The sequence below is a fragment of the Physeter macrocephalus genome, chromosome 14, assembly GCF_002837175.3.
Source record: "Physeter macrocephalus isolate SW-GA chromosome 14, ASM283717v5, whole genome shotgun sequence".
NCBI classification, from domain to species: Eukaryota; Metazoa; Chordata; class Mammalia; order Artiodactyla; family Physeteridae; genus Physeter; species Physeter macrocephalus.
The window spans coordinates 96,400,754-96,413,466 of NC_041227.1; the positions used below are offsets into that span (position 1 = coordinate 96,400,754).

Below are 12,713 nucleotides of genomic sequence, written 5' to 3' on the forward strand. Positions count from 1 at the left end.
GGGCTTCCTCTGTCCAGACGGTAATTAACGGGCAGCCAGCCCTGTGCAGCCCTGCAATGCAGCCTTTGCAGCCAGCCCTGCCGCCAGGGAGAGTGAGAGCGTGGGAATCCTTTGTCATGCAGATCCTGCCGCCTGCCTGCCCGCTGGCCACCCTGGGATTTTTTTTTTTTTTTTTTTTTTTCCTGTTATATAGGACTGACCCCATGGCTAGGCAGTTAAAAAAAAAAAAAAAAAAAAAAAAAGAAAGTTATCTGACAATAGATCAATACCTAATTAAAACCAGAGGGAAAGCATGAAAGGGGAGAAGAAAGATTTATAGTTGCCCTGGGAGGGGAGAAGGACTTGGGTGTCCTTAGTTTGTGACGGTTTGTATTTTCCTGAGAGACGACATTCCCCTTGAGACTAAGAATCTGTTGTGGGGATCTCTTCCTCCAAGGATCTCTGTGAGCCAAGAAGCCTTGAGAGTGGTCTGGGGGTGGCGGCAAGCCAGGGAGAAGGCACATGACGTTGCAGGGGCCTCTCCACGCCCAGGGTGTCAGGCACGCTGGTTCCCGGGCCGGGCCTTGCCTCCTGCTAAGCAGTGAACCCTCCACCCCTGTAGGGCCTGCAGAATTTGACCTTCTGCCTGTCCCTCTTCTCTCCACCCAGGCAGCAGCTAATTGGCTCCTGAGCCTGCGGGCATTTTCCAGTGGTGATTTCTGCACACTCACCCAGGCCAGCCACCTCTCATCCTCTGAGCCCTGGGTTCTAACTCCCAGTTATTTTTAGTCTCCTGTGTCCTTCCCTGAAAGCCAAAGCATTGATCACACTTAAATGAGACCAGAACAACACATTTCCCATCTTCTTCTCTGCCCAGCTTCCTTCCCAGGGTGAAAGTTTGTCAGCCCCCAGACCAAGAGTCTCTACCATTCCTTTCCCCCAGAGGGTATGACATCATCTTTCTCTCTTCCCCGGGACTTCTCAAGGACGTTTTTCCTCCAAAGAAGCCCCGCTCTGGAGATCCTGTTGGCCTGTTGTCATTTCACTCGGTTGGAGGTGATGCTAGGCAGGTTTTTGGATGCTGTTGAGGAGAAAGAGCGAGGGTAGAGGGTGGAGGTTGACCTCTGACCCGGTTTGGGGAGTGGCTGCTAGAGAGGCCGAGAGCACATGGGCTTTGTGTCAGGCAGGCCTGGACTCGTATCCTGGCTCCAGCGCTTCCTACCAGGTGACTCTGGGCTCAGCCTCCTCATCTCTGCAGTGAGGCTACTAGTGCCTGCCTCAGGGGGTGGGCTTGAGGGTCAAAGGGAAGGATGTCTGTAAAATGCTTGGCCGGTGTCTGACACACAGTGCCCCATAAGGGGTGGCTATTTCTGCAAGACTACTGCTACTATTTTTGTCGTGGCTCAGAACCCTGAGATAGCACAAGGGGAGGCTGGACTGCCAGGCAGATGATCTGGGTGGCAGAGTTCTCCTTTGGGCAAGTCACTTCTCTCCTTGAGACTTTGCTTCCCAGCTGTAAAAGGAGAAGTTTGAACCAAATGGTTCTCTCAGCCATAAATGAATCTTCTAGGAAGCTCTGAGGTGACGTGGGATCAAGGGAGGAAAAGAGCGAGCCTCTTGCTCTGGGGTCTCAGCCCCGAGGCTGCAGCATCCGAGGGCCTGGGACTGGGGTGGGGAGCCGACTCCAGCATCCTTGAGTTCTCCGTCTCTCTCTGTACCAGGGTCCTTGGCGGTGTCTGTGGCTGACATGACCGCACCAGTGGTGGGCTCCTCTGGAGGGGTGTATGCGCTTGTCTCTGCCCATCTGGCCAACATCGTGATGGTGAGCACCCCCTGTCCCAGCAGCCCTCTCTTGGCCTCCCCTCTGCTGTCACTGGGCCTGGCGTTAATCTCCTGGAGCTGGGTTTTAGATCCTCCTCCACGCTCCAGCCCGGGCTTGGCAAGTACCAGGTGGCCTTGGCCAGTAGCTGAGTTCAAGGACACTCCTCACCCTCTGCCGGGACACTTCCAGTGGGGCCCTTCCATATATGATTCATATTTTCTCCAGCCATGGCTTTGCCCATCTTCCTATTCCAACTCTTTGCCACTCAGTGACTTTAAAAAGTTTAAATCCTTGACCACTGGCATGCGGCGTAATTGTAACTTGTTGTTTGTCATTGGTTGTTAAAAGTAAGGGGATCAAAAAAAAAAAAAAAAAAGTAGGGGGATCTTAGGGACTTCCCTGGTGGCACAGTGGTTAAGAATCTGCCTGCCAATGCAGGGGACATGGGTTTGAGCCCGGGTCCGGGAAGATCCCACATGCCCTCAGAGCAGCTAAGCCCGTGTGCCACAACTACTGAGGCTGCGCTCTAGAGCCCGTGAGCCACAACTACTGAGCCTGCATGCCACAACTACTGAAGCCCGCGTGCCAAGAGCCTGTGCTCCACAACAAGAGAAGCCACAGCAATGAGAAGCCCGCGCACCTCAACGAAGAGTAGCCCCCACTCACCACAACTAGAGAAAGCCCGCGTGCAGCAACAAAAACCCAACGCAGCCAAAAATTTAAAAAAAAAAAAAAGAAAAGAAAAAAGTAAAGGGATCTTAGAGATGATCTCATCAAAAGTCCCAAACAGGAAAGAAGGCTCTGAGAGGTTAAGTGATTTGTCCAAAGCCACAATCAAATTTGTGACAAAATGGGGACTCCCACATCTCCTGGCAATCATTCTAGTGTCGCTCTCCTCCACCAGCCCCTCAAAGCAACTGGACGCCGTCATTCCGTTTCTCAGGCTCTTCCTTGCCTTTTCCTGAAAGGAAAAATAACAGCAGGAGCTGTTATTCCGTCTGGATCTGAATCCCAGCTACCCACTTCCTAAAGAGTGACCTTAGGCAAATGACTTTACTGCTTTGTGCCTCAGTGTCTACATCTGTGAAATGGGATGAGATGGGATCAATGACATAAAGTGAAAATAACCACTCAGTATAAGTATGAACTTAATTCCTGACTCCCCACAGAAGAGGCCAGGGTAGACTCAGAATAGAGACAGGATCTTCAAGGCAGCAATTGGAAGCCATCTGTTAGTCTCAGAGGAGGCCAAGACGGCTTCCTTGTTTTAGAAGCAGTCTGAAGTTTGGAGGCTGAAAGAGGAGTCACTGGCAGTGCTTGGCTCACCCTGTCTGATGCCCCCACTGGCCCAGGAGCCTCCAGGAAGAGCCCAGATCTTACTCATCTTTTCCCCAGTGCCTGGAATAGGGCTGGACACATGGCAGAGTGTGCCCACTAAATTGAGGGGAAGGAGGGAGGGAAAGGCCGGAGGAAGGGAAGGAGGACAGGAGGGACTGTCAGGAAAGGAGTAGCTTCTCTTTGGGGTCTTCTTGCTCTCACCTCTCTCCCCCATCACTGTCTTCACCCACGTGGCAGATGTGTGAATGCTCAGTGACAGCAGTTTATGGAGTTCTTGGAAACACGAGTCTTAACCACTGGACCTCCAGGGAAGTCCCACCCCCATTTCTTCATTATTATTGCCACTCTAACCTGGCCTGCTCCTCAGCACCATCCCCTTTCTTTGCACCAAAGTCCCCTTTGTACACTGAGAGAGAAAGAAAGCTACAGCAGGGGCGAGTGGGTGTGTGACAGTATGTTTACACACGGGGTGCTTGTCTTGGTCTGCTAAACACCTGGGAGCCCAGGGCCGCCTCACATGGCCCTTTAAATGGGTCATTCTGTATCCGTGCCACAGCTTTCCCCAGACACAGCTTTTCCTCTGAATTCTGCTTCTGCCACTCCCCCCTCCCCCTGCCCCAATTCCTTTCTGCAGGGGGAGGAAAGGCCACCCTCCCCTTCCCCTTCCCCGCAAGGTGCATCTGTGTATGAAGGGGATGAGCCAGCACAACTAAGAAAGAAGAGGCAAACAGGACTTCATAACGATGACCTTTTCCACCCCTTCCCACCGCCTGGGAAGCAGCCCCGATGCCCCAGAAGTTGCTGTGGTGAGGGCAGACCACCTCTAGGACCCAGGACCGAGTGCTGAGGCGGGGTGTGTGTGTGTGTGTGTGTGTGTGTGTGTGTGTGTGTGTGTGTGTGTGTGTGAGAGACAGCAGTTTTCTTCCAGTTTATGTTTCTTTCTGCAAGTAGCCTGTGGCTGTGCAGATGAGTTGTCCCACCCAAGAGCCCAGTGGTCTTCCAGGAGGACGTGGCTTTCCCTGACCAACGGGGAGCTTTGGGGTCCCCTGGAGTGTGACATAAGGTAGCCTTTCCCTTAGAAAGTTGTGTGGTGCTTATTGGACAGTGAAAAACACTCACTTCCTCCTTAGAAGGTCAGTTTCCTTTCATCAAGAGGCTGCCTTTACCCAAGCTAGCTCAGTGCCCAGCAATTAGAGATACATTAGGACACACCATATGAAATTGCCATTTCTGTAGGTCAGAAGCATTTAAGCATTGGCAATTTCATGTGGTTCAACCTAATAGATAGATTATTGATTTTTTTTTTTCCCAGAATGTTAGCAAATGTATGGGGAGAGTTCTTTTTTTTTTAAATTTTTATTTTATATTGGAGTATAGTTGATTTACAGTGTTGTGTTAGTATCAGGAGTACAGCAGGGACTTCCCTGGCTGTCCAGCGGTTAAGACTCTGCACTTCCACTGCAGGGGCCAGGGGTTCGATCCCTGGTCGGGAAACTAAGATCCCACATTCCACTCGGCCAAAAAAAAGAAAAAAGAGTACAGCAAAGTGACTTAGTTATACATATACATGTATCTATTCTTTTTCAGATTCTTTTCCCGTATAGGTTATTACAAAATATTGAGTAGAGTTCCCTGTGCTATACTTTTCATTATCTGTTTTACATATAGTAGTGTGTATATGTTTAGACTATGGATTTTTAATTCCAAAATGAAGACTTGTCTGTGTGTCCCAATAAAGCACCTCATCAGAACAAAAAGGAGAAAGAACATGCACTTGACATCCAGGAAATCTGGATTTGAGGACTGGTATCACCATTTTAATAGCTGTGAGTTCCATAACTTCTCAGGGACTCTGTTCTGTCATCTGTAATCCCTTCTTCACAAGGTAGTTGTGAGAAAGACATGAAAAAATTGGATGTGAAGATGTTTTTCATGTGACAAATCACCAGACAGCTGGGAGACCCTGTATGTATGTGTGTGTATTTCTATATATTTTCATACATATAATTCTTTATCTTTATAAATTCCACCTGATGTCTGCACAGAGAATAATCTGAAAATGTGTGCTTTATGCTTCAGGTATGTAACAGAAAAATGTTGAACACTTCTGTTCTCAGGACTCTATTTAAGTGAGAGATTCCGCCTTAAATGAAAGTGTGTCTTATTTTTCATAAAAATCACTCTGCGTTTCAAAACGCTTATTTACATCAAGGGAATAAATCTAGAAAATATTTCAGCAAACGATCTGGATGGCATTAAAGACCTGTAGTCAAGACTTCTTATTTTAAATTCTAGCAGTATAAAGACACAGATAATTGAATAATTTATTAATTGCCTTTTGCTGGGGCCCATAGGGCAGAGTTTCATTTTTATTTATTTATTTTTAATTTTAAAAAATTTATTTATTTTATTTTATTATTTATTTTTGGCTGCATTGGGTCTTTGTTGCTGCGCGCGGGCTTTCTCTAGTTGCTACGAGCGGGGGCTACTCTTCGTTGCGGTGCGTGGGCTTCTCATTGCGGTGGCTTCTCTTGTTGCGGAGCACGGGCTCTAGGCTCGCGGGCTTCAGTAGTTGTGGCACACGGGCTCAGCGGTTGTGGCTCACGGGCTCTAGAGCGCAGGCTCAGTCGTTGTGGCGCACGGGCTTAGTTGCTCCGTGGCATGTGGGATCTTTCCAGACCAGGGCTCGACCCCGTGTCCCCTGCATTGGCAGGCGGATTCTTAACCGCTGCGCCACCAGGGTAGCCCTCATTTTTAAATATACAAGATATTTTCTTTAACTTTGCCCCATATGATAGATGTTTTTCTAAAACATTTGAGATCTAAATTTTCGCAAATGGAACCACACTGTCAAAGCCCAAGGAAAGATTGTTGTCGAAAAGTCACAGAAGCTTTCTGTTATAAGGTTCATTTTATTAAGTAAAAATCCTTCTGTAGGATTTTTACTTAATACAATGTAATTTTATCTGTGTCATGCTTTCTTTTTTGTCTGTGTCACGCTTTCCTTGTTTCCTGTGTTGGGTTTTCTTGAAGTGATTTGACAAGAAATTGTTTCCCCTGGGGTTATGTAAAGCTGTCTGGGAACAGAACCTCTCGCCTGGGTTTCAGCCTCTGAGCTCTTGACTGGCTGGGTGAGCAAGATGCCGAGGGGACTGGTTACTGCCTTGTTTGCCATTGGTGAGTTACCATCTCACCCTGTGATGCTCTCCTAGAGAATGAAATTAAAGGACCTGAAAAAAGTTTATATTCCCCAGGGGCCTGCAGGCTTTTCAACATTTATAGCAGCAGCAGCGCTGGCTCTGTGTGAGACTTTTTTCCTTCTCTCCTGTTGTCACTGTGCTTATTTTATTGGAGGGAATAATGGGGAGGAGCGGGGGAGATGAGGCAGCTGGTGGAAAGGAGTGACTTCCTAGTTTAACCCCTCAGCTGCTGGGAGGCTGCTCATTTACTGATGTTTGCTCAGCTCTGGGGGCAGCCAGCATGGACAGACAGAACGTGGCCCTGCCTTGGAAGTGTGGGCGGACAGAGCCCTGGACTGGGAACCCTGTCAAGCTCGACATTAACTCACTGTGACCTTGCACTTGCCCTCCTGGACCCTCAAGTGCAGATCAGAGGGGGATGACTGGATCAGCTTGGCAAACTCCAGTGCCTTCCAGGGCTGGGCAGGTATGGTAGATGAAGCTGGTCCTGGGAGCCATGTTGCAAAACTGGAGCTCCCCAGCTTCCTCCAAGGTCATTGAGAGTCTGAAGCTTCTTTTTAAAAAAATTTTTTTATTTTTATACAATTTTTAAAGGTTACTTTCCATTTACAGTTATAACAAAATATCGGCTATTTTATACAATACGTCCTTGAGCCTGTCTTACCCCCTAATAGTTTGTACCTTCCACTCCCCCTGCCCTATATTTCCCCTCCCCCCTCACTGGTAACCCCTCATTTGTTCTCTGTGTTATATTCACTAGTTTGTTGAATTTTTTAGATTCCACACGTAAGTGATATCATACAGTATTTGTCTTTCTCTGTCTGACTTAGCAGAGATTCTGAAGTTTTAAAGCCGCTCTGCAGTGCGAACTCACCATCTTTGCCTCAGGTCCAGATACTATCAGGCACTTAGATGACTCTTACCACATGCCAGACAGTGTACTTCTTTACGCATATTAATTCATTTCACCTTCGCAACAAACCATGAGGTGGGTAATGAGTTAGGTACTGTTGTTATCTCAGATTTACAAATGAGGACACTAGAAAAAAGGAATTCTGAGCCACCACACCAGTGGTCTTGCCAGACCGAAAATGCAGACAGTGCTTTTTTAGACAGATCCCAGATAGGGCCCAGAGGGGCCTGGACCTCAGCTGAAGGAGAGAGCGGCCAATACATTCTGGACTTACTCTGCCCGATACTATCACTCAGGACACAGTGAAAGAGACTTCAGGTAAAATATTTAGAGGGTTTTTATGAGGAAAAGGGATCTTAGAAGTGTTCCATATCCATATGAATCGCCATCTGTGCACGGAACTCTTTCTGTTTTGCAAAACAAAAACTCTATACCCATTTAACAACTTCCATTCCTCCCTCCCCCAGCTCCTGGAAACCCCTATTCTACTTTCTGTCTCCATGAATTTGACTACCTCTGTAGTCTGTACCTCGTATAAGTGGAATCAAACACTATTTGTCTTTTTGTGAGTGGCTTATTTCACTTAGCCTAATGTCTTCAAGGTTCATTCAAGTTGTAGCCTGTGTCTTAATTTCCTTCCTTTTGAAGGCTGAGTACTATTCCATTGTGTGGCTATACCACCTTCTGTTTCTCTATTCATCCATCCATGGACGCTTGGCTGGCTTCCACTTTTTTGGCTGTTGTGAATAACACTGCTGTGAACATGGGTGTCACATTTAAGGGAGAATGACGACCCATGGGTGGACCTCACAGGGAGACAAAGCCTGGCCGGACAATAGCAGGAAGAACTTTTCAGTGATTGGAGCCCCTTCACGGGGCTGCTTCAGGAGGTGGTGAGTTCCCGGTCACAGGGGCTGGAGGGCCATTTTGTCAGCTTCTTGGCAGGGGTGTCCCTTTGGGTGGAGATGGCCCATCAGGTGACTCCCAAGGACCCTCCCATCCTTGGGCTTCATCTTGGAGAGGAGCTGAGGGACCACCGACCTTCGGCCAAATGAGCTAGCTCGGATTAGGTGGCCAGATCCGGTGGAGGGCACCAGCTCCCGTTTTGTTGCCTGTCTCCCAGCGAGGGTCCTCTGTGGGCAGATGCCAGCAGGTGACAGCGTTGTCCTGCAGTCTGCTCCTTAGCACAGAACATGTCAGCAAGCAGAGATTAGACTCCCCCACCTAAAGAGGGGCCTTGTGTCACTCACCTCGCCTTTTGGGAGGTTCAGGTCATTGAGGAATAAGAGGGAGGCAAAGGGCAAGAAGCCGAATGTGGCAGGATTTCTCTGTCTTTTTGGCAGCTTCCCGGCATCCTTCTTGGTCCACTGAAGCTTCCATAGACATTATTGTACATGACAGCGTTCAGGGCCGCTGTCAGGTTTCACGCATGGGTCCCCCAATGTCAAAGGAGTTCAAGACGTGCCCCTGAGCTGGGCCTGCGCCAGGCAGCAGAAGCAGGGGAGGTGGGTGGGAGGGAACAGAAGCCCCGGCTCTCCCCACTTGCCTCCTTCCCTAGGACTGATGTGTTCCAGGGAGATTCCAGGCTCGTTTCTGCTTCTGGGTAAATGGAATCGAGCTTTGAAAGCGCTGCAGGGGTGCCCCTCAAAGGAGCCCTGTGGCTCAGTCTTTTGTAAATTGAACAGTCCTTTTGTAAGGTGAGTAATTGTACTCTGATTAAATGCTTTGGAGGTTCAGAGTGTTCAGAGATTCTCAGGGGTAAGAGGGGTTTGTCTGAAGGCCATCTGGCCCACCCCATTTCCAGTGCCTGATTCTCTGGAGCATCCCCTCTGAGTGATGCGAAGCCCCCATTTGAACCCCTCAGTGATGGGAAAGTCACCATCCCATGGATCACTCCATCTTTGGACAGCTCAGCTTATTAGAAATGAAAGCTTATCCTGAGCTTAAAAAAAAATCTCTGAAGTTTTCATCCATTGAGTCTTCCGCTTACAGGTTACACTGAATATGCCCTTTTCTTGCGTTGACTCACTTGATACTTGACGGCAATGAACTTGACCCCTGAGTCATCTCCTCATTCGTTCCTCAGATGGAGGATTTTGAGTTCTTTTATCATCCTGATGGCTCTGCTTTAACTTGGCTTGCTTTGCTGTCCTACATCCCTTTGCAACCATGGGACCCAGCAGTTGAGGCAACCGTCAGACATCTGTGTGAGGGAAACAAGGACTGTCATCTCCCAGGATCTAGATTCTCTTCCTCTGTTCGTGCAGCTTGAGAGCTTTTATGACACTAATAAACTTACCATTGCCTGAAATCTCAAAGCCATGCTGGTATGATCTGGGACAAAGCCACAAACCGGCTCATTCAGGATTTAATGGAGGTGATTTTTTTAAATGTCAGGTTTTCCTAAGCGGGTTACCTCTGCAGAGGAGTGGTCTGATCTGGAACTAATGGAACTCTCTCCTTTTTCCCTAGAACTGGTCAGGCATGAAGTGTCAATTCAAGCTGCTTCGGATGGCTGTGGCCTTGATCTGTAGTAAGTTCTGACGGGGCAGGCTGGGGGAGGGGAGCCCTGTACTGGGCCTGGGGGATGTAGCGATGGCACAGTCCCTGCCCTTCTGGGACTTGTGGTCAAAAAGAAAAGGGAGACGTGTCCACAATGTGCAACAAAGTGGGGGATGTTACGAGAGGGTCTGGCCTACGGTGCTGCTCCCTAACCTTTCTTCAACTTTTCACTGATGTATAATCTGCAAACGGCAAAGGGCATGCAGGATAAGTGTCCAGCTCAATGGTCAGATCAAGAAGAATAACCTTTTATGGCTTTTATTTCTTTTTATTTCAAAAAAGTTGCTGGTTTTAGTATTTTTATTTTAAAAAATGTTTTTCCTTCCAGCTTTATTGAGATATAATTGACATACAGGCCTGTGTAAGTTTCAGGTGTACAGCATGATGATTTGACTTACATCCATCATGAAATGATTAGCACAGTCAGTTTAGCGAACAGCCGTCATCTCATACAGATAAAGAATTAAAGAAATTGAAAAAAATATTTTTTCCTTGTGAGAAAAATAACTTCTTAACCTTTTGGGTCATGGAGTTGATCCTTTGAGATCTCCTGTTGGAAGCTCAGGATTCCTTTCCAGAAAAGTGCCTGTATGCACACGTGCGCGTGCGCGCGCGCGCACACACACACACACACACACACACACACACACACACACACTCACTCTCTCACTCACACTCTAAAACTCGCAGTTCAGCAGGTTCACAAACTGTAGCTAATCCATGAACCCCCGTGAACAGGTGCCATGGGAGCCTTAGTTGGGAGAAGTCAGTCTACCTGCAGAGTCTACCTGCATTTTGAGTGTGAAAGACAGGCGGGTGTTTGCCAGATAGACAGGATGCAAGAGGACACTTCAGGTGCAGCAGGAACAAAGACACGGGTGGGTGAAGGGTCATGGCTGGCAAGTCAGTTAACAAAACTGCCCCAGGAGCTTCAGGCCTGTGTGTGATTTGTAAGAGGTCACTGGAGTCAGATCATGGCGGGATTTAAATGCAAAGAGAAAAATTGGGCTTCATTCTGGGAGGCCACTGGAGGCCTTTAAACAAGAGAGATACTGACAGTTTTGAGTTTGCAGTCACTCATCAGGCTGCAGGATGAAGAGGATGTTGAGTGAGGGGGTTGAGACCAGAGGCCAAGAGGCTCATTCTGAGATGGGAAAAGATGAGTCTGAACAGAGGAGAGGGACACACAGACTCTCGTTCAGTCCCCAGAACATGGCTATGAAGAGTGGATTATTGTCAGGCTTAATTTATAGGCTCAGAGCGTGAAGTTCCTTGCCTGGGGTCACCCGCCCTAGAGGTGGTAGAGCCAGTATTCAGAGCCAGCCTGTGTCATCTCTAATGCCCCACACTTTAGCCAGGCTGGGCAGGAGCTCCTGGACTGTCTGTGCCTGGGTCAGCTGCCTGCTGTGTGGGGAAGAGGAAGGCTGAGCCAGAACGAAGGAGCAGGGGCCTGGGTGGGCTCCACTTAAATCCACTTTTACATCCCTTGTATCCCTGGCGTTCAGGGCCCTCTGGTCTCCGTTTCCTGGATGGGGTTGGAGGATCTCTAATCCCAGAGAGGAACTTCCAGCTCTAAAACTCACAGAATCTTTGAGCTGGGGCCATGGTGGGCCGTGGGTGGCGGGGGAGGGGCAGTGGGCTGGTAGCAGTTGGGGAGCATAGCCTCCAGTTTGCTCAGACTGAGTTTGTCCGTTTGCAAGGAAAGGAACAGAATGACAAGTCTTGCTGTTTAGAAGAATCCAACTCCAAGCACCATAAAAACTAAAATGTGGTTTTGGAGCTGGAACCAATGCCATTCAAACCTCGTTTGCGGACCGCAGGGCCTGTGAAGCAAAGGCAGGAAGATGCCCCAGGGCCTGGGGAGGCGTGTGGGAGGGCACAGTGGGCGTCCCTCGCTGCTCCTTTTCCGCCATCTGTTGGCCACCCCTGGAGTTGCAGGGTCCAGGCCAGGAGGCTGGGCAATTCCCCTGGGGAAGGATCATCCCTGGAGGTGCTGGCATCTCTGGGACGGTTAGTGTGGAGAGAGGTGCCCTGGTTAATTAACTGGTAACGAATAAGTAGAAAATTCCCCTCAAAGTCTTTAGTCTGTCAAATTGGGATAAGAATCCCCACACTTGGTGTTTTTTGGGTGGTAGGTAATGAAATGGCACAATTTCCCAGCACTTATCCTTTCAAGAGAGTACATCCCCAATGGACTGGCCAACCCAAGAAGTTCGTGCAAGAACGATGGATTGGAGAGCGGGATGGGGGCGTTTTAGAATCCGTTAAGATTAAATTCCAGCACTTTGTTGGGATTGTTTATTTCCATTCCTTCTTTGCCCTTCTTTCCCTTCATCCCTTCCTTCCAACCACAAAAGCACTGGTTCTGAGGGTTCTTTAAGGGTTTTGAACTAGTACAGGAAGACACTTTATAAAATGTAAAGGGCTAGCACGTACTGAGGTTGTTATTAATGTCCCGGCAGTGCAGCCTGGTACCTAGAGGCTGAGACTTTATACAGATGGGGAAACTGAACCTCCAGGACTCACGCCTGCAGGGGTGCAAGGACCTTTGGGCTTCTGCACAGAGCTGTCCCCTCTGCCTGGAACGCTCTTCTTAGGGTCTTCTCTTGATATTCAGATGTCAGTCCTTTAGGAAGATCTGGCCTGATTCCCCAAACTAAAGAATCCCCCTCCTTAAATGTGGCCTTGATTTTTTTTTTTTTTTTTGCGGTGCTCGGGCCTCTCACTGTTGTGGCCCCTCCCGTTGCGGAGCACAGGCTCCGGACGCGCAGGCTCAGCGGCCATGGCTCACGGGCCCAGCCGCTCCGCGGCATGTGGGATCCTCCCGGACCGGGGCACGAACCTGTGTCCCCTGCATCGGCAGGCGGACTCTCAACCACTGTGCCACCAGGGAAGCTCT

At 48.8% G+C, this 12,713-nt stretch overlaps 1 protein-coding gene across 2 annotated transcripts in view; it reads left to right on the forward strand.

Moving 5' to 3' along the window:
* The window catches only part of RHBDL3 (rhomboid like 3), a 43,705-nt gene that overhangs the window by 30,191 nt on the left and 801 nt on the right, over positions 1-12,713 (forward strand). For both annotated transcript variants that reach the window (XM_024127962.1, XM_024127963.1), the window contains 2 exons: positions 1,701-1,801; positions 9,725-9,785. In XM_024127962.1, the coding sequence (XP_023983730.1) occupies positions 1,701-1,801; positions 9,725-9,785 (162 nt within the window). The remainder of the gene's footprint in view (positions 1-1,700; positions 1,802-9,724; positions 9,786-12,713) is intronic.